This window comes from Hippichthys cyanospilos, chromosome 15 (genome assembly GCF_059441005.1).
Source record: "Hippichthys cyanospilos isolate Australia breed blue-spotted pipefish chromosome 15, RoL_Hcya_1.0, whole genome shotgun sequence".
In the NCBI taxonomy this organism is placed as follows: Eukaryota; Metazoa; Chordata; class Actinopteri; order Syngnathiformes; family Syngnathidae; genus Hippichthys; species Hippichthys cyanospilos.
The window spans coordinates 16094213-16115470 of NC_142383.1; the positions used below are offsets into that span (position 1 = coordinate 16094213).

The 21258-nt window shown below is 41.6% G+C and overlaps 2 protein-coding genes across 3 annotated transcripts in view; one reads left to right on the forward strand and one right to left on the reverse strand.

The window, feature by feature from the left end:
• Positions 1-171: 171 nt before the first annotated feature.
• On the reverse strand, positions 172-12661 carry LOC148411920 (ceramide transfer protein-like). Of its 2 annotated transcripts, XM_088434242.1 has the most exons (17): positions 12238-12661; positions 9764-9898; positions 6938-7054; positions 6229-6294; positions 4702-4809; positions 4400-4538; positions 3411-3491; positions 3189-3346; positions 2937-3029; positions 2763-2846; positions 2531-2623; positions 2319-2414; positions 1839-1971; positions 1696-1766; positions 1494-1622; positions 1279-1408; positions 172-1156 (listed from the first exon to the last, which is right to left on the reverse strand). In XM_088434242.1, the coding sequence occupies exons 1-17, from the start codon at positions 12346-12348 to the stop codon at positions 1029-1031; spliced, it is 1872 nt and encodes a 623-aa protein (XP_088290368.1). In that variant the 5' UTR covers positions 12349-12661; the 3' UTR covers positions 172-1028. The 2 variants fall into 2 exon arrangements, with proteins under 2 accessions (XP_088290368.1, XP_088290369.1); XM_088434243.1 differs by lacking the exon at positions 6229-6294 and having other exon boundaries at positions 12238-12660.
• The window catches only part of LOC148411921 (synaptic vesicle glycoprotein 2C-like), a 26449-nt gene continuing 17609 nt past the window's right edge, over positions 12419-21258 (forward strand). Inside the window, exons 1-2 of the mRNA XM_088434240.1 lie at positions 12419-12707; positions 13668-13749. The gene's annotated coding sequence lies outside the window, so the exon portion shown is untranslated. The remainder of the gene's footprint in view (positions 12708-13667; positions 13750-21258) is intronic.

Consider the following 21258-nt stretch of genomic DNA (forward strand, 5'->3'; position numbering starts at 1 on the left):
CGAGTAATCTAGCGTTAATATTCCCTACTAGTGAATACAATTTTAATTATGAAAAGCATTTATTTGTTCATTTAATCCCCCGATCACTTTTTACATTTCTAACAATAAACCATTAAAAGACTGGAACAACTGTAGCCCTTTAACATTTAGAATATGAAATGACACTTGATGTGTTTGTCAAACATTTTTATTTCTCTTAGGAAATATGGTCACAGTATTTTTAAGTTTTCAAAAATTAGTATGCACAAACTATGTACAGTACATGTACTGCAAATAACAGTCAACCAGCTACTAGCCCAAAGTGTTGAAATGATCAAGGTTATCATTTCGCTACTGACTCGAAATATTGTACTGTACATCAAAACTATTCCAACATTGTGTTATGAAAGGGGGGGGGGCAGGCGTGTATGGTTCCATATATTTATTTTTAAGAAAACATGCATTTTTATTAGTAAAGGGAAATTCAAAGTGCTTCATTGGAGTCGAGATGTAAAATCAAAATGAAACCATATTTGATTGAAACTGGGCACTTGTCTAGTGACATCATAGGTGTCAAATTCTCGCCACCTCGTCTCCAACTGACCCACTAAGGCATTTTGGGCTCCAGGCAGTCACAATGACATTAAAAAAGCCTTTGCAACACGCTTACAATTTTTGTTGAGCTGGTCCCACCTCTGCGCTGAAAAACAGGCGCACTCATTAGCGGGATTAGCAGTTTTACGTCATAGGGGCCCACGCTTCTAAACTGTCCCCTCAGTGTTCTTTAATACAATCGACAAAAAAAAAATATGTAGCAAAGATAAAGTCTCTTAGAGCTCTTTACACTTTCCTTATAAAACAATTTCAATGCACTGTGCATTGAGCTATTGGGATATTTGAAAAGTTGCTGGAGCAGCTGGGACGGAATCCTGCTGGATGTCAAGTTAAATCATACTGATGTTTTGTTTTTTTGTTTTTTTGCGGTGGGGGGGGGGGGGCATGTCCCTCTTCAGTGTGGCCTCAACACGGCCGGGTAGAAGAAAGATGCTTCAGAACATGATGGGCTTGCCGGCGGTCTTTTCCTGCACGTAGGAGGTGAAGCGTTTGAGGAACTTGGGGTACTCTCTCTTGGCCACCGCCCGCAGCACCGAGGCTGGCGCCCAACCTCCGGGATTCACTGCACACATGGCAAATATATAGATATAGATATTGAAAATTCCCCATTTCAGTACAATGAGACTGCGCCTTATAGACTGATAAATATAGTTGTTTTTAATGCAGTATTTGTGTGTTTCCCACCATTGGCTACGTATGTGATTTTACACATCACATTGTCTCTGCTGATCTCTTTGTCGCCCTCTGGTGGACTGACGAGTGTCTGGCAGATCATGGCGATGTTGATTTTGGCACGGACACAGCGGCTGCTTGGCTAGAAATCAATAAAAAAACATTCAGGATGGGTCCATATGTGGCAAAACGAAAAAGCCCCGTCCCCTTTGCGCCTCGGCACTCACCTGAGCTTCGTGGTGGTCCACGGAGAAGTTGCACACCAGCCACGTGTCGGGGTCGTTCTCGTTGCTGGCCACCATCTTGCGCATGGCCGACAGGTACAGAACGTCACGTTGGGAGGCGGGCCACACTCTCTACGGCGCACATTAGTACTCATTTTATTTCAAATATTTTTCGGAGGTGCGTGTGGGGGTACGGCGCCGGTACCTTGTGCGTCTGATAGACGATGACGGCGTTTTCCGACAGCGTCTCCACGATGTTGAAGTTCTCGATGGTGGCTGCGGGAGAGCCAGGTGACAATTAGACAAATGCGAGAGAAGGCGTGCGGCCGGCGGTCAAAGCGCACGTACTCTCCCAGTCGTTGCGGTAGGCCGTGTCCCAGAAGTAGTGGCACACCTCGTGTCCCGTCACGCCCTTCACCGAGTGCGTGGCCTTCAGCGGGTCCAGCACGATGCCGTTCTCCTCCACCTCCCTTCTGTACACCTGCAAAAAAAAAGAAAAGATTCTGAAAATCCAACAGCACCGATAAAAGAAAAAAAAAACTTGAACATACAATCACTGGAAAAACAGGTTAGCTAATTAACCAAATGCCATTTAACTTCATTCGTCAAAATGCTATTTAGCTTTATGCTAACAAACGAAGCAAGACGCTTTTGACCGGCTAGCAAAACTAGCACTGGTGTTGCAAACAAAGCAATACTCACATGCATATATTCTTTATCCTCTGTAAAAAGTTTCTTATTGTATTTTGCAATATGCTGAGAACCACATTTTCTTATTATTTTCCTATGTAGAAAAAAAAGCAGGAGCTGATATTCATCGCGACATACCTTCATTTCTCCTTCCTCCACCACCAGCTGCCAATTAGCGTCGCCGCCGACGTCCTGGAGCGAGTAAGTCATGTGACTTTGCACCATCTCCTCCACCTGCGAGAAGAAGCGAAATCTAAGTCACGTTTGCAGCATTGAGACAAAGGCGTGAGGGGCAAAAGTTGTTTTTTTTTATTAATTTATGGTTTTTTGTTTTTTTTTTGTGGGAGAACCTGCTCAGATAATCTGTGAGAGCCAGAGCTGGAGTAGACGTCTGCTGGTGGAAGTGGACTGGACCTCTGGATTCTGGTCTTGTCCGTCTGGCACTGCAACGCATGACACCATAAGTAAATCCAGCATATAGAAATAGCCCAAATTAAAACCATGACGTGCATGTTTTTAAATAATTTTTTTATATTCCAAAACACTTGTCAAAAGATACAGGACGAGAAATATTTTGCGTACCTGTTCGATTTTGTCCTGTCGGTCAAGAGCGGCTTCGACGGCGTCGAAGAACTCCTCCTCGTTGATGAGGCTGTTTGGACCCTCCTGATGATGACGGCGACATGTCAGCACTTTGAGCTCATTATTAAAAAATGAAAAAGACATCAAAATGGACAAACTGCTGGATGGGGTCACCTCGTAATCGGGACCTCCAAAGTGGGACTTCTTCTTGAGCTCGTTGAGGGCCGACTTGTAGCTCTCCTCGATTCTTCTTCTCTTTTCCATCTCCTTGTGAGGTGTAATTGTGAAAAAATAAGGATTAGCAAGGGCGCACAAGAAAAAAAAAAACAACCTGTGACAGGTATTGTGCTCATTTCCTGTCGGCCCAGTAAAAATGTCTTTTTGACGTCTATAGCCGTCAATGGCAGCGAATGCGTTCAAAATCACCTTGTCCAGCCTCTTCTGCCAGCTGTCCTCTCTTTTGACCATCAGGTCGATGCAGTGCGACAGGGTGGCCAGGATGCCGGCGGTGGTGGCCTTGAAAGTGATGGCCTCGCCTTTGAAGTCGATGCCGTTCACCTCCTTGGGATTGGAGCACTGGAACACTGACGGAAAAAAATAAAAAATATATCAGCACAAGGCAGAAAAGCACTCATTTGTCAAACTTACATTTGTCTTTGGTGCTGCTGCTGTGAAGAAAGTCGCTCTCGGTGCGGGTGCTGGGGAAATCGTCCTCATCGTCCTCCACAACTGAAAAAAAAAAAAAAAAAAAACAATCTGTCGTCTCACACGCGCACAAACGCTCCGAGCTCGTACGACAATGGCGCCATTTCATCTGGAGAAACGGAGCGAGGGCGAGAGGGAGCGCCGATGGGAACAAAAGGAGCGAGGAAAGTTCACATTGTCACTCGCATAATGACCATGAGCAACAATTGTGACTCCAATGTGCGTTTTCCTTTCAATTTGAGAGCAAATTGATTGGAACATGAAGCAACTTCTTGCTAAATTTTGTTATAGTGACTCCTTTGCAAAAGCCCTTATTTTGTTAAGCTTTATACAGATGCATATTGCTAATAGTGACAGAAATAAAACAAATGTTACATGATCTATACCACTACAAATGTAGCTTAAAGATGATTAAATCAGACACAGATGGCACAGCGACTGTTTTAAGTTCCCCCCCCGCATCCCAAAACATTTTGTGCTGATTGATGGATACTCGACTGAAAAAATATATTTCATAGGGGGTACATTGAAAGAAAAACCACAAAAACTGATTTGTAGTCATCGAAAGCAGTAATAGAACGCAAACTACTGCACAACTTAAAATGCTTTAAAACACATCTTAATTTATAGATTATCTTAATATTAGATTCCGACAGTATGATAACCATCAGCACATATAGTCATATCGAAGTCATAACGCCGATTTATTTATTTTTATAAAGTGAAGGACATTAAAACGAGGGATTTTAAATGTAGTTAGATGAATCGACCAAATAATCAGAGGCTTGGATCAGGGGTGTCGAAACTATAGTCCGGGGGCCGTTTGCGGCCCCCCGTCTACATTTTGGCGGCCATTGTCATATTCAATAAATACATTTAAAGTTAGCGTATTATTTATTATTGTGTATGCAGGGAAAAGTTGACTGGCTTACTTTTGTCCCTCTGCAGCTCGTCCTTGGACACGCCGTCGGCGCAGCCGTCAAAGTATCTCTGCAGCGTGTCCACCTGCCGGCAAAGGATGTCTCGGAAGGTTTCCATCTCCGCCAGCTTCTCCCTCAGGCTGTGTCCCTTCTACAAACGAGGCGGCCATTTTGAGAGGAACAACCGCAGGATATCTTCCTTCAAAACAAGCTGTCTTTTTCTTAGTTTTTCTCAACACGGGGAAAACATTCTTTTTTTTCGTCCACTGATTGTATAAATGGACGCTGTATGACAATCGGCGTAGGCCGGTCACCTTGAAGGAGGAAGTGGAGGTGGCCGAGTAGCCGCTGGTGGCTGAAGTCAGGGAGAGCATGGAGCCGTGTCTCCGCAGGCTGGACTCGGAACCGTAGCCCGGATCGGCCTGGTGAAGAGAAGACGCGGACGTCAAAAAAATAAATAAATAAAATGTAAAAACTATAGCGGTACGGAATAGTCTTCATTATTTCTTGTGTTCATATACGTAAGTTACAGTGTATATTTGTTGCAGGTTTCAGATTTCCCACATTGTGGACGGTCAGTCAACGCCTCGCCAGTGAATGCGCGTGAAGCAGTTTTTCCTTTTAAATTTAAAAATTCAAACTATTTTTATAATTCTGTGAGGGAAAAGAGAAATTTTACTTTAAAGTGAGTTGTCTGGAATACATTCAGAATGCCGACGAATTGAGTCAAGTGAGAATTTTTACTTCAACGTTAGAATTCTGCAAATAAAGTTATCTTTTTTTTATTGCATACCCATTTCACTCATTTGCTTCAAAAATTTCCTGTTTATTTACTTCATCAGAGGAAAACAGAAATATCTTGCAACTATGGCAACACATGCTGCCTGCCCTTTTTTTTAAGCAGCACTTCTATGCGTCACCACCAGAGGGCAGCGCACACATAGATATGGAGCCCATCTCATATGACAAAGGTAACTATAGGTCAATGGCCATGAGTAACTCCCGCTGGTGGATTTCAGTCGCTGGAGCCGAGCGCGCGCATTCACACGCACTTTAATCTGCTCACGGAGTGACGAATGCGCACGCGCGCGACCAAGCTGTTTTGTGTGATAAGCGGCGACGTAATCAAATGAGGGGAAGCAGCTTGTCGGGCGCAACCGATGGCCGTGTTACTTTATCTCCTTAAAACATGGTGGCGCTAATATACTGTAACAGGCGGAATCCCAGCTATGACATCATCTAGCTTGTGTTGTGTTTCCAAGGAGACTCTGTGGTGGTCTGGAGAGTTCTTTGGGGAAGGGGGGGGGGGGGGGGGGGGGGGGGGGGGTGACTCACTGTGAGTGGAATGACAGTGAAAATGTGTGTGTTTACTGGATGTGCATCAGGGTGAGTCATGGCCCCGTGATGCATCCCGCGGGCTTGGTCAGGAGATGGGGGCGGGGAGCTTTGAAGGGGGGAGGGGTGGGAATCCCCCGAACCGATCTCAAGTGAGACACGGATGGCCTGCATGAGAATGTGGAAGTTATAAGAGTGCGTTTATTTATTTTGAAAGTTATGTGCTCCCAGTCCAGTCAAAATGAGATCTTTGACGTCCACATCAATAGGAGTAACCGAGTTAAAAACCAAACAAAACACGGGAATGGTCCGAAAAGGTCGATGAATTAAAAATATACTTTTGAAACGCACAAGTCATGTATGAGAAGCGACAATGTGTTGTGACATTCAATGAGGAACTTATAAGACCTTCCTGGCAGCTAGCTGTCATCATCCACCATTTTTACTCTTCTAACGGTTAATACCGCACACACAAATGCACCGACACACATGAGTCCTAAACGCACCAGTGGCGGAGGGATGAAAATCATAGTCTGGACTCCTCCCTTGTCTCTTGTCCCCTCTCTGACACGCTGATTGAGACACACACACACACAACAATAAACACACACAACACACCTAAGGACACTGTAAAGTGAATTGAGAGATTTGCGATTTATGATGTCTGTTCGAAGGGGGGTTTTGCAGTTGGCCATTAGCGCGCGCATGTCACGGTGAGAAAGACCGAAGCCTCGTTGCATACACGTGATCGTTTTCTTCCTTTACTTTGGCAGAGTTGAAAATAACTTTCATTTTACTGGAGCTTTTAAAAGGGAAGTAAACCCAAAAACGTTCTTAGGCTTAACACAGCACAGCAAAATCCACCCATTTTCACCCATGTCTGGCGGCGGCCATTTTGCCACATGATTTCAACTGAAAATGACCTCACAGTTGTCCAGAGCTCGAGTCACAAGCAATCATGGCTCAGCTTGCGCGCGTCACATGACGAAACTCAAAAACAGGTCAGCTGTGAATGGCAACTGTGATGTCATAACAGCAAGTGAGAAAAGAAAGAGATAAAAATGGAATTTGTCGCTTAATTCCAATTCCACAAACATAATGGTCATTAGAACGACGTGGTCGCAGTACTGGGAGCGAATCAAGCAAATTATTTGAGGGAAAACTTTGGGTTGACTTCCCCTTTAACAACGAGCTGTCAAAGTGCATGCGGCTGACCCTGTGCAGCTCGATGGAGTCGATCCAGAGGCGCCTGTGCTCGGGGTCCTGGGCCCTCAGGTACCACACGCTGTCGTTGACGCTGATGTCCAGCCTGCACTCGTCAAACTCGTGGGGCTGCGAAAACAAAAAAAAAAAAACGCTGTTGTGACATTTGCCTGCCTTGTGATAGCCATCAGCTGCGAAAGCACGCAAATGAAAGGAAAAGCTGAATAAACAAGTGTGTGTGTGTGTGTGTGTGTTGGGGGGGGGGGCAGTCTGCTCATAGTGTGGTCCAACTTCTGCATAGGCAGTGAAACCTAATGTGTGTGTGTGATAGTGATCTCTACACAACACACCACATGTGCCGCCATGCATAATGCATGTTTAATTCAGCTTGGGGTATTATTGATCCTTTGAGAGTAAGCCATGGTGTTACGATGATAATTTATTGCTTCTTGTACTTGTAATGGCGATAAGACTAATGCTGATTGAAAGGTTTTAGCGAGAAAAGCAATTTTCTCCCCCTTTATGGCCACACATAGCGGCCCCAACAATAATTACAAACCCTAAAATGGAATCCCTCACTTGAAAACGCCAACTGGGAAACAATTTTTGTCCCTAAACTATGCTTAAAAATGAGAGCAGAATGTACTTGATAATGTACTTTTAATTGAAAGCCTAAAACATGGTGGAAATATCTACCAAGGCCTAACATGATCATTTGAATGAGGACTTAAGGCTTCAAACCCTATTTTGAAACCCTTATACTTTGCTTGAATCCATAACAATTGTGTCACTAGTGACGATGTGCATCTGTATAAAACGGAATACAAAAAAGTCAATGATATGCTTTATGTTCCAATTCATTTGCTCTTAAATAGAAAACAAAAAAGCACAGCATTTGCAGATACCTGTAGAAAATGTGATACAATCTCCCCATTTGAGAAGCACCGGTTTAGAGATGCTACGATTAATCGGTTAATCGAAAACCGACTATTGAATGAATGATTCTTTAATAATTCAATGCTGGCCATTTTCCTCCATTGTCCTTTGGTTGTGACAGACTTGCTGCAGTAGAGTATCGTTTCTAACAGTTAAATTTAAAAGTTACAGACTAAAAAGACGTGTGACTCAACATTGAGCGTGTGCTCACTCTGAAAGCAAAAAAGGAAGAGGATATGTAACAACAGAGAATCATTTATCCTTTTTCAGGACTATTCGTGTAAAAGGAAGTCACGTTACATTTCCTGCCTGGAGCAACTCTTTCTCTCACGCACTCAGCCAACCTCCACGTCGACCCTCTTTTACAGGTGACCCCTGACTATCTCTCATTTGATTAGGGCGTATTTGTGTTAGAACGAGGCGACATGTAAGTTAATATTTACATTGGCCGGGGAGGGTCGAAGCTGTGCAAATACACTTAATTTTACAAAACGGTTGCCGGGTACCTGAGAACAGTGACTAATTAAACTCATTGTGTGTACTTGCACAGGGAAAAGCCAACAAATGTGGTAAAAAGTCATACGGGAATGGTTGAGGCGCCAATAACGAGTCAAAAAAGTCTTGAGTGACTGGAGGGGAAGAGTTGCCGCACAAAGATGCATTCTCTTCTCGGGACGCCTGGTGAAAAGCATGCTGACCCCGGGTGGACCACGGGACACATAATTGGACCACGTGTACCTGTGGAACAACAGGCTAAAGTTTCTCAGATGACTGCGCAGAGGCAGCATCGTCCGAAGGGGATTCAGGAAATGAGAACCGGTCGGTGGATTCTTGACATCTGATTCACATTTTTCACACATGCGGTATCTAGCTCATAAGAAAGTTGTGGAAGACATTCTAGGAGCCGGATGAGGGTGCTCTCCAATAAAGTGATTTTTTGCAAGGCCGATTATCGGTGCCGATTTTCAACATTGACAAATTTCAGCATCTCTCATCAATTTAAACTTGAAAACGGTGTTAATCCTTCTGGTATGTTTGTTTACAAGGAACAGCAATAATGTCTCTTTAACCCAGGCTGTATTTAGCTCAAAAATATGTAGAATACAAACCCAATATTTCTTTTTAACCAGTTTTCTCAGGAACGGCAATCATTTCTCTGGGTCAATATGAGCCAGAGGCATGTGTTAACCAGCCAAAAGTCTCAAATTTTCATGGAAACCCACCAAGTAGTAGTACCAATGCGCACAAGCAAACTGAGCCATCTTTTTGCGGTATTTATTGTGTCTGGCAGTTTTAAGAGTCATAAAATTTGAATTGAAGGCATAACTCTTTCAATGCCAAGCGTCACTGGAAAATAAACCTCTAGAGGGCCAGTATTTTAAGAATTTTAACTCACCTTTCAATGCCAAGAGACGATTGCGCTATGTCTATGTAAATGTGGGTGGTATCATATAAAAGATTGACCTGCATTCTTTACTTTGAATTGCATGTAGATAACAGCTGTGTTATAAGTGTGGAAACACTGCTGTCCAATGGTCACATTTATCACTACAGACCTCAATTGTCTTATATTCGGTAAGCATTAGTCAAGAGTGACAGTTCCTCTCCATAAAAAATGTATTTGACAAGTTTTATTATTTATTATTGTTATCTCTCAATTTTCAAAGGCTTTTAAAGGGTATGCCAGTGAAGCGATACAATCATAAGGAGCGCTTTTCAGCTATGTGAAGAGGAAAAACACAAATATTTTGAGTTACTGTACGCCTGGGCTAGTCCCTTCGACTTAAGCAAGCTTAAATGAGGAATTTTAATCTGTGAAACCAGCCCACTGTGTTTGAATGCTGTGTAAAAAAAAAAAAACATTCAGCAGCTTGCACCAAGCGTGTGGTCAGTTGCGCTCACCGTGATAACGGCTTTGCTGAGGCATAACGATCCACGGCAGCCATACTCGGTCTCATCCTGCGACTTGTAGTAGCTGAGCGTGTTGTTCTTCAGCACGACCCAGCGGTCCTGCCATCCGTGGATGTAGTTGGTCCACTGCGGGGAGGAAGAGAACCCGTCAGGAACCTGATACACATTGCTCCACAAGTGGTGTTTTTAGGATCTTGAACTGCTTTGAGATACAAGTGTCCTAACTTTGGTGTTTGTAAAAACGCATACTGTTGCTCCATGCGCACCAAATGGAGCCACAAAATTTGTATTGACGCAATATAATGTGACATTTATTCAATCGTGCCTATTACACAGCTATGTCAGATCATCGTTTTCTTTATTGCATTACTCATGGATCAAAGACCTTAAAAAAAGAGTGGTAATATGATGTAACAGTCATTTGTTAAGTATTAAAGGCTTCTTGTCGGGTGGGTGAGTTGCTGTGAGCGACCGCAATGGATTCTATGATTCGATGACATTGTAGATAAATGAATGATTTGTGTGTGCGCGTGGGTGTTAAACTCACGATTGAACATGCTTTTGGTGTCGTGCTGTGCAAAGCAGTGTTTGCCAATTGGATAAAGATGTTTTCTTTTTCAGTTCCTAAAAAGCATTTTTGAAGATGCAAGCATTCCACCCAATAGCAACATTATACAGTATTAGTTTTCCAAAGCAGCTGGTGATGTAAATACAGTATGTTTGCTTCCTTGTAGGATTTTATATTTTGTATTCATGTGTTTTAACTGTCTTATTCATTGAATGGCTGAAAGGAATTATGGCTCTATCTGTACAGACACGAGGACATAAAAATATCACAAAGTATGTATGTCTTTAATAGGGGAGGCGTTTTAATTTATTTTACTTTGAGTATTTTTTTCCCACACTTAAATGGCAATTATAAACCTTAAACTAGTATTCAAAACAATGACTGTAGAAAAATTGCAGGTAGTTTCATTTAATAGGTTAGCAATTCGTCCATTTTCTAGAGCCGCTTTTCCTCATCAGGGTCACGGGCCTGCTGGTGCCTATCCCAACTGACTTCAGGCAGCAAGTGGGGGACACGCTGAATTGGTTGACAGCCAATTCCTAATTCAACAAGCATTCACACACCCAACCACACCTTAGGACAATTTAGTATGTCCAATACACCTGCCATGCATGTTTTTGGAGTGTGTTTTTTTTTTTTTTACATTATATTCCACAGAGCTTCAATCGTCTATAAACACGGCATTGTGATTATTATTGTGTTTGTGGAATATGAAATAATGGGAGAGGGGTGTGTAGCAGGCTGCCAGCTGCAGCCTCATTAATTCCCCCCCGCCGAGGCCTCAGTGACGCACGGTGGACTTTGCCTGTGCCGCCATGGAGCAGGTGAGCCCCTCTCCATGTGGATGTACGTGTAATCTCACAATGTGCTAGGTTAGCAGGTCAGCGCTACAATCTGTTTATAGACCGGTGACGACATACAGTATCTTGCTAATAAAAGCTATGTTAGCCCAAAAGGGACCCGGCCTATACATTTTTGTTGACTATTGTGTCCGTTTTTTTTCTTATTATGACGGCAAAGTTATCACAAAGTTAGTTGTATCCCACACTAACACATGCGTTATTGGAAAGGCCATGACGTCTACTATTGTGCACACTAGGACTTAAAACGGTAATTTTAAAATTAATCTGAAGCAGTAGTGGCCAAACCCGGTCCTCGAGGGTCACTATCTTGCATGTTTTTAATATTTCTGTCCTACATGACACCAGATTCAAATGATCAGGAACATTATCAGGCTTCTGCTGAGCTTAACATTTGCGTTAGAAGTGTTGAAGGACAAAAACTTTAAAAATAAAAAAGGTATCAGGCCTTTAGGACCGAGTTTGGACACCCCTGGTCTAAAAAAAAAAAAAAAAAAAGACCAGGACACAAATGAATAAGATGGGTCTCACGAGGATACAACTGCTGATTCGGTTATCCTCAAATAATGGCCCAGGGCAATGGAACGTGGTGTTCCAAAGCAGAATTGTTACATTTCTTTACTTGTTCAAGTTACTATTATATCCTATGTCGTAAAATGTTCATTTTAAGTTGTATTTGTAATGGAACCAATCACCAATTAGTTCTTTAATTACTCTGACACCAGAATACAGCAAATATAAATCAGGAGCCAAATTTGTCGACTATGTGAAAGGAAAGACAACTACTTCTCCAGTTATTCTTAAATCGTTGGTGCTTAGTTAAATGAAGAGGTCTTGTAACCTCGCATCTACGTTGTTTTTATTACCAAAAATATTCAAGTTCCTTACCGGGTTCGTGAGAACAAAACACACGTAAGCAAACGCCCTAAATTAAACACGTGTTGTAATTCTGCATGATATAAATAAAGCTACTGTGCCATGTTTGAATTTTTTTGAGGAAATGACGTCAGGAGAAGACGAAGCCCGGGGACACTCACCTTGCTGAGCACCCCGCTGAACACCCCGACGCCAACCGCGTTCCCAGTCTCCTCTCTGGGCTCCGAATCCTCCTCAGAACCGGACGAATTCCAGCTCTGGTTGTCCGACATGTCGGTTGAGGTGTTAGCACGATGAAGTGGGCTACTAACACAAATTCCAAACGCGAAGTAGGGGGCAACAGCTCACCGAGTCATGTCGAAAAACGAAAAAGACTCAAATGCCGCCTTAAAAAATGGGCTAAAAACACTGGGCTTGTTTGCCCAACGTATCCTAGAGTGTCGTTCAGACGACGCGGTTCAAGACCGCCTGTCCGTCGCTCGCCATGCCCACTTGACGTCTTTCGCCTTCCTCCTTTTTTTTTTTCCTCTTCTCGAACCAGCGCGTGTTCCAAAGTGTGTGTGTGTGTGTGTCCAGCTCAGAGGGGCGCTGGCTGATGTGACGTCATCAAACCACTTCCTGAAATCTAGAGGTAGGCCCCGCCCCCTCCGCGTTGAAGCCACTGGAAATAGAAAAGCGAGACCGATTTAGCTGCCAAATTCTCGGCATGGAAATCCCCAAACGCAAATCGGGCCAGTGTCACACACAGGGTTGTCCTAATTGTTTTCCAAAAACATGAACGTTTGTTTGTGCATTTCGATATTTGAATGTTTTGACAAGGCACAGGCTAATGCTAATACAGTAAAATATTGTCAACGGAGGATGCGTTCTGCTAGAATTGTAATGCATAATAAAATGTAAATTCGGATACTTTATATGCTTGTTGTTTTTTGCGGATTCTGAATCTGTAAACTCAAATAGCAGTGTCGAAACTACTTAATGAAACTACAAATAACACACTCCAAATTCAATTTGAGAAGTTAAATAAGAAAGCATGCGAATAATTTTGAATCTAGAAATTAGATAGACTTGCCTGTATTTGTTTAATATATTCACCTTTTTAATATTTGAATGCTACATGGAAGAAAAAAAAACATAAAAACATTGAAGTAAACCCTCACAGCCAATATTCAGATATTATTATATATATATATATATATATATATATATATATATATATATATATATATATATATATATATATATATATATATATATATTATTGATATAATATTCCAAGACAAATATTCAACTTGTGTAACAAATTGAATATTTTTAAATTGATCAAAACCTGAATATTGGTTGTGACAGTTGACTATTTTTAACTTGAACTCTTGTTTTTTTCCAGTGCATTGAAATAAAACCAATTGTACTTGTATTATTAATTGAGATACACCTTTTATATATACATATATATTTTTTCTAATGATCTTGCTGTATGGCTTACATTGATTCAAAATATATCAGCCTCCTTTGTTTATTTCTACTTCTTATAATTGTTTTGTAAAATCTGTTTTTATTTTTGACTTTTGTATTATGTTTTTCCCAATAGCAGTGAGACCAAAAGAGAGAGCAACTTGCATTTCATGGGAATAGACGTCCATTTTGGGGATTTCAATCTTTGACCTGAAGAGGTGAGTGAAAATGTTTTTTATGTTTTTTTTTTTAAATGTGACACAACTCAGCAAATTGTCAGAAAAGCACAATATGAAATTGTATTATACAAAGAGAACCATACAAAAGTCTTGGACTTGTAATGAGGTCTTCTTATAGCATTCCATATACATTTCCTGGAATCAAAGTAATCCAGTAAAGCGTTCATGTGCTTCCCTTCCCCGTGCTTGAAATAAACCTTTACTTAACGAGTCACGCTGTAATCCCCGAGCCTTCTTCCGCAAAGTCCAATGATATACGTTGCGTACGGGACGGGAGAGGAGAACCTCGTCACGAGATGTGCGGGTTCTGCGGTCGTCCGGCGAAATCACCAGACCTCTGAAACCGCAAGGCTTCCATTAGTTGCACAATGTAACATTTCTCTATTACTTGGAGGGAATGTCTGAGTTTTCATATGTTGACGTTATTAGACTGCGATAGAGGATAAAGCGCTTTGAAAATTCTTCAGCGGCTTCACATGTTTGAACCAGTGATGTGCGACATTTTCTACAGCGGGGTACTCCCATGGAGCTTATGGATGGAAAAACAATGCTGAAAATAAAGGCATACAACATTTAGCAAAGGAGTCACTTTATAACGCAATTCAGCAATCAGATGTGTTCCAATTGATTTGATTTCAATTTGAAAAGAAAAATGAACTGTTCCCTTCAAGGCATTTAACGAGATGTATTGATACCTGCAGAAACTTTGGTGAAATCTCACATACACTCTAAAGTGCCGACTTTCACCCCCATGCCTTTGCGTGTTAAACTATGTTGCTAACCAAAACAGCAGCACCTAGTTTGTAATCTGACTTCATGTTGAAAATATGCAGTATATGAGATATTCTCGCCAAGTTTATAAAAGTTAATATAAAAAGTTTGAATTGCTGTTTTGATTAGTTTTTGTTTTTTTGATCATTTGTTTTGCTTTGTTTTATTCGTTTTAGTTGTTTTGTAAATAGTATTTAGGGTGATTGGAGAATGCAAAATTAAAAAAAAACATTAAATCAATTTGATTTTTTTTTCTTTTCTTGTAGAAAACCTCATAAGATACACGACATCTTTTCACCTTTCCCCTACTTTTGTGATTCACCCTGAGGTCCTGAGACATGACTGAGTCATACCCGGTGATCAGATTTGATTAAATCATGTCCTCTTTCCAGCCACATGTTGCTCAATAGGCAGGATTAGAGACGCGTGCGGAACAAATGGAGGTCTGGAATATTGCAGCACATGGAAATGGAAAGTGCACACTACAGAATTTTTTTCTTAACCGATTTTTTTTATTTTCTGCACTGAGGGAGCAAAGACAACTTGCACAGTTGTTCCAAATTATCAGCGAGTAGCGTCCTCTGCAGCAATTACCTTTGCATTGCATGTGTAATTGCATTTATATCATAATTACGTACTAAGGAGGATATAGGGCAGTTTCGGTCATCCATAGCGTAAAATGTTATTGTAATTTTATTCTTCTGATACATATAGAGTATAGCATTTTTAAATGAAACACAATATCAGGGATGGCTCGGAGCAGCGCGTTCGCCCACAGTTTAGGGACCAAAAGTTCAAATCTATTACACCCGACCAGCTCAGGGTGTCCCCCGCCTACTGCCCGAAGTCAGCTGGGATAGGCACCAGCAAACCTCTTCACAAGCCCTGAATTGGTTGTCAACCAATTGCAGGGCACACAGAGACAACCATTCATGCAATTAATCACGCCTAAGGACAATTTACCATGACCCATTAAGGTAATTTCCCTGATTAAGATATTACACTATGTAAATTTTCATTTACTTTCAGATTTGATGATGATAAACAGCTTGAAGTTTTTTCATTGATTTTATCTTTGGATTGCTTTGCTTACAATCTGCCTAACTGCAAAGCTATTCTTTATTCAGGTCAATAAATGTTCCCGCAGTGTCATCTGCTGGGCATGTTTGGGTACTGCACTATCGGGTTGCATGTAAAAATGCTGAGTCAAATATAATCGTTGATTCGCCTTTGAATGACTCAGCATTTTTATCCGTCTACCAGCTTGCCCCCACCAATCGCTATAAAAGTCTATAGAGCAGAACGTCATTTGTCAACGACTCGGGGGACGCTTTGACCTTTGCCAGACAGGGAAGTTTTTGCCAGCTCAGCAAATTCCACCATTTTCATGAGTGAGCAGGGCCACAAATGTAAAATGAGCAAAAATTGAGGCGTATGAGGAACAATAAAGTGGTCTGGGCTGGTATTTGAATCATGCGTCGACTTAATTTTGACCAAGGCTGAAAAGCTAGACATTGGCTGACCGCTGCAGTTGCACACGTTTTTTTTTTCTCTGTATTTACAGTTGACCCTTTTTCCCCTCATCGTTTTGATATTTTTGGAGGATGAGATTAAATCCAATTTTAAGATTGCGCCGCCCCCACCCCCCCCCCACCCCCATGAAAAACGTTTTATGGTTCTTCAGCGTTTTATAAAAATGTGCGTTATATTCCAATGACTTTCAATAATAAGCAACACTTTACGATTCGTGATCCAACCGTAGCCCTCTACCCGCGAATAGCGGGGGATGATAGTACTTACACAAAAAAAAACGGTTGGTGATGCTGCGATCTAATAATAGGCCAGCAGGCTACACTGTTGCATCAAATTTTGTATGTTCAGATGGCGACCAATCCACAGGTAAAATAAATAAATAAATAAATAAAAACTACCGTGGAAGCCCGCTATTCGCGGGGTTTAAGAACCTGGCCATCTCGCGAATAGTGTACATTTATGTCAACAGTAAATTACGTAAATACATTTTACTCTCAATAGATTATATTTTGTCCCGATTGTAAATAAGTAAATATGGTTAAAATTCACATGTAAATGAGTAAAATATTAAGTATAAACCCAAGTGTAAATTTTACTCCAAGACTGGGACCAAATACATCAATTTAGAGGAAATTATACTCTAGAAATATACTGTTTATAATCAGCCATTAGCCCAAAGCTAACATCCATAACATCACACACAAACGCACACTCAGCAAGCTGTCACCTCCATTCAGAGGCGAGCGCTGAGGCGAAGACGCACCTCACATCATCTGCCGTCGCCACCCAAAGGAATTCCCAGCTGTGAGTCACACATGATTCCTCGCTGTCGAGAGTAAGAGGGAGGAGGTGTTGCGGGGAGTAAAAAGTGCCTTGCAGGAATCGCCGCCGTTTCCCTTCATCGCTCAGCCATCCGCCGCATCTTCTCTGAAACCGAGCTGATGAAACCAAAGGAAAGTGCTTGTTTGTGTGTGCGCTTTCAACAACAGTTAGAACTGCAGCCCACTTCCACCCGACAAAAAAAAAAAATCAGTAGATAGTGTTTACGACAAACAACAGCAGGATGATTGATGCTTAATTATCGGCGAGCATCGTCGTCTTCACTCCTCGTTCGGCGCAACCTCCGGCTGACAAGGAGGGGAGGCAATTAACATCACTGTCACAAGATCTATCTATTAGCCTCCATCTTAATGAGAGATGACAAATTAAGGAGTGCACCACCTCCTATGTTCTGCTTTGTGTGTTTGGTTACGAGGAATACAATGCTAAATGTCCAAATTGTGGCGCCTGGGCCATTTGTGGCCCTCTTTCCATTTTTAAGCGGCCTACAAACGCAAGTTAACATTCGGCAAAACTTTCCTTGCTATTTTCTTATTAATGTTAGTCGTTTTGTTTTTGTTATTTTTATTATAAACAAATGCCCCACTCAATTACAGCGGTACCTCTACAATTTACACCGCAGAACTAACAAACATAAAATTGACATTCGCTACGGCTAGCATTGCACATATTCACATAAAAACACATGTGAAACATGCCATTTTGGGCTGTCGCGTCTGATGTTAGCGTTTTTAGCATATCATTAGCACTTTAGCCATGACATCAACCTAGAAGCACTTTGCATGACCCCAAACTAAACCTAAGTAAACTTACATGCTCAAAATAATTCCAAAAATAAATATTACTGCTCCTGTGGACTTATAAATGATTTCCAGATCTCTGGAAATCTAAAATAAAAACGTACAAATTAAAAATCCTAAAAAGGCATCTCTCTCTCTAGCTCTCTCTCTCTCTCTGCACTCATCACCACTGTACCACTGTATTGCAAATCGACAAATACATACTACTATGAACGCTGTTTAATGTCGTGTGTTTCTGAATAGCCACTTAATATAAGTTCTTAATTTATTTTTGGAAAACAATTTAAAAAATTTAACGAACAAATGTAAGATTGATTTGCTGTGTTGTGTATTGCTTAATCCCTTTTCAGTGCTGCGGAATTCCAATTGATGCTTTCAATGCCGCGCGGTTTTCCCAATTTCCTGCCGTTGGTTCAAATGAAGAAATGTTTCGTGTGACCATACCGCTGCTCCCACACACGTCACTTGGAATCAACTCACGCCACACAACGCGTTCTCATGCTCGGACTTGTGAGTGCCCACGCCCACTCGTGCGCAGATGTCAGCGTGTTGCATGCGATTAGCGTCTGGAAGTTGTGTTGCTCATTTTCTTCCTAAGCGTTGCCAACTCGGCGAATTTTACAACATATCTGGCAATTTTTACTCCCAACTTTAACAGGACAAAGTTACACGGTAATTGGGTGGCCATATTGGGTAAAAATATTATTAGAATCACCCTGCATGATTCATGTCTTCCTAGTTTCCTTGCCTCCTTTTTTCCTTAGTTTCTTGATTCCTTGCACCCGTATGCCTTGTTTTGTTTATGGTTTTCCCTAATGTGGCGATTAGGGAACTTAGAATTCCTGTCTTCTTTTCTTGCCTTTTCTTCTTGCTTCTTCGTTTCTTTGCTTCCTTCCTCGTGTTTTTTTAGGTTCTTTTTTTCATTTTTATTGGGTCCTCTCTTCGTTTTTTTCTAGTTTTCTTTTTTCCCACCTTACTTGTTTGTTTTTTTTTTACTTTCTTGTTTCTGCGTGTAGTTCCTTCCCTAGTTTCCTTCTTTTCCTCATTCCTCACTTCCTAGTTTATTTGCTTCCTTTCATTACATGCTTTCACGCGTTATTGTTTCTTGTACCCTTACTTCTTTGTTGCCTTCCTTCCGAGCCAAAATCCCTTGTTTAGTTTTTCTCCTCCTAATTCCATTTTCTAACCGATTCAAACCGTTCCAACTCCAAAGTGTAGATTTTTTCCTACTACTGCATAATGTATACATTTTTCCAGATTCCAACATAAAAGCCAAAAATTCTTCGATCATGTTTTATCGTCCGCTTTCTACACTTCATCCTCTACTTTTGACATTTTCAAATCATTCCAAACTCAGCATTAAAGGTCATTATGTAGTATTCTTTGTCATTCAATATCATTAAAAATCCATCCGCCACTTTTCCTTCAGCCCGTTGACACTTACATGCGATTCCTCCAGAAACCGCATCCTAGTTGTAAAGTGAATTTACATTCGTCCATCAACCTTTCCACTAGTCGGCCCGTGGAGCTAATAAACCAAATGAACTGATCCTCTCTTTTAACCGTTCCTGCTCTGCAACTCTCTTTTAACTGCCGCCTCCCCCGTTCTGTGTTTAAGAAATGTAATTAACCTCAAGTTAACCTGCCTAGGCTATTCTCAAGGCTATTTCTCTCATTACTTAACACCATTCCACACCATGGTATCTGGACACCAGCAGGCCTTTTTCTTTTTTCTTTTTTTTTTTTACGAGCCTCACGATGCGGCCACATGCTGAGTCAGCGGCTTTTCCGCTCGTTTAATGACACCTCCAAACGATGACTTCTTCGGGGTGTAAAAATCACCGAAACCCGAACAGAATGTGGTTTTAGTGTCTTTACTTATCACTAATGGTAACGGCATGGCTTAATGAGTTGCTCTCTGGACGTCACGCATCATTCCCTGACATCTGCTGGATTGAAATGCAAATGGTTGAGGGATTTTTTTTTTCTGTGAAGAGCGAGAGGGATGTCCTTCTTCCTTCCTGGCTGCTTGAGATGTGGTTATTTCTGTAGAAGATGAGGGGGTCTCGCTAGGGGATTGCTTATTGAATGTTTACAATGGCCCTCCAGAGGCTATTATGTGCATCTTGGCCTTTCCGCGGGTTTTGGGGAGTAACGATTGGTTCCTTTCAGCCAGCAGACATCTGCGCTGCACTCGTCCAGCTGCCGTGGCATTTCCTGATCCGTAGGGCGTTTGGATTCGGGTTGTTTTTCAAATTTGGAAAAATCATCAATCGATTCTCTCACCATGTTGTGTTGAAAGCAATTGTTGCTGTCCAGTAATCTTTTTATGCTAGCGATTGCAAAACCCGGCGCGGGATGGCACCTGTCTTTCAGGAAATGCCAGAGATGATAGTGAAGTTTAAGACCCCACTCTCACCTCTTCTGCCCTGTTGTGTAGAAAGATATTTTTGCTAGACGGTAGAAGATCCATACCCAAGCAGGGACAGCACTCTCATTCAAAGGATAGCTAAGACCCTGGTGTGAAGTTTAAGACCCCACTCTCCCTGTTACATTGAAAGCAAAATTTGCTTGTGATTGTAGATAGCGTCAGATCTACCAGAGGAGAAACAGCACTCTTGAAATCGCCATGACTGTGACGCAAAGTTTAAGACCCCTTACTCACTCCTCCTGTCCTGTTCCGTTGAAATCAATTTTGGTAATGACTGTAGATCATAGGTGTCAAACTCAAGGCCCGGGGGCCAGATCCGGCCCGCCACATCAATTTATGTGGCCCGCGAAATCCTGAGCAAACTTCAAATTTCTGGTTAAAATACTAAATTTGCAAGTTGTCCTCAACATTTAAAAATTTGGGGGTACAAATAACAAGCATTTTTTGTTCCCAATATCTCTTTTGAACAGTTTTTACCTGGCTCTTACTTCAAAACTAATTAGACGTGTGACAAACACACCTAAAATTGATTTGATTTCACAATCATACCGGCCCTCTGACAAAAATTATAACTACAATCCGGCCCCCGATAAATATGAGTTAGCCACCCCTGCTGTAGATGGTATCAGATCCATAAAGGAATCCTTAGGATTCTGGTGTAATGTTTAAGACCCCATGCTAGATTCTACAACCCTGTTGCATTCAACTCAGTTTTTGTTATCAATAGTAGATGACATTAGCTCTACCAGAGCAGGGACAACACTCTCATGCAATTAATTGCTAGGACCTTAGAGTGAAGTTTATGACCCTGCTCTCACACCTCTTGTTCTGTTGCAATGAAAACAAAATTGGCTAGTGATTGTAGATGGTGTCAGGTCTACCAGAGGTGGAACAGCACTCTTATACAAGAAACCTGAACATTGATGTAAAGTTTAAGACCTCATACTCACTTCTGCTGCTCTGGTACAATGAAAGCAATTTTTGCTAGCAATTGTAGATGTATCAGATCCATACCAGAGGAGGGACAGTACTCTTGACAGGACTGGTGTGAGGTTTAAGACTCCACACACTCTTCTCATGCCCTGTTGACTTTTTGCTAGATTGTAGCTATCG

Excerpts from the sequence above, each read along its gene's own strand:
- LOC148411920 (XM_088434242.1), bottom strand. The coding sequence starts at position 12,348 with ATGTCGGACAACCAGAGCTGGAATTCGTCCGGTTCTGAGGAGGATTCG. Across the intron at positions 9,899-12,237 it reads TCAGCGGGGTGCTCAGCAAG|TGGACCAACTACATCCACGG; the intron begins GTGAGTGTCCCC and ends TCCTCCCCGCAG. Across the intron at positions 3,492-4,399 it reads CGAGCTGCAGAGGGACAAAA|TTGTGGAGGACGATGAGGAC; the intron begins GTAAGCCAGTCA and ends TTTTTTTTTCAG.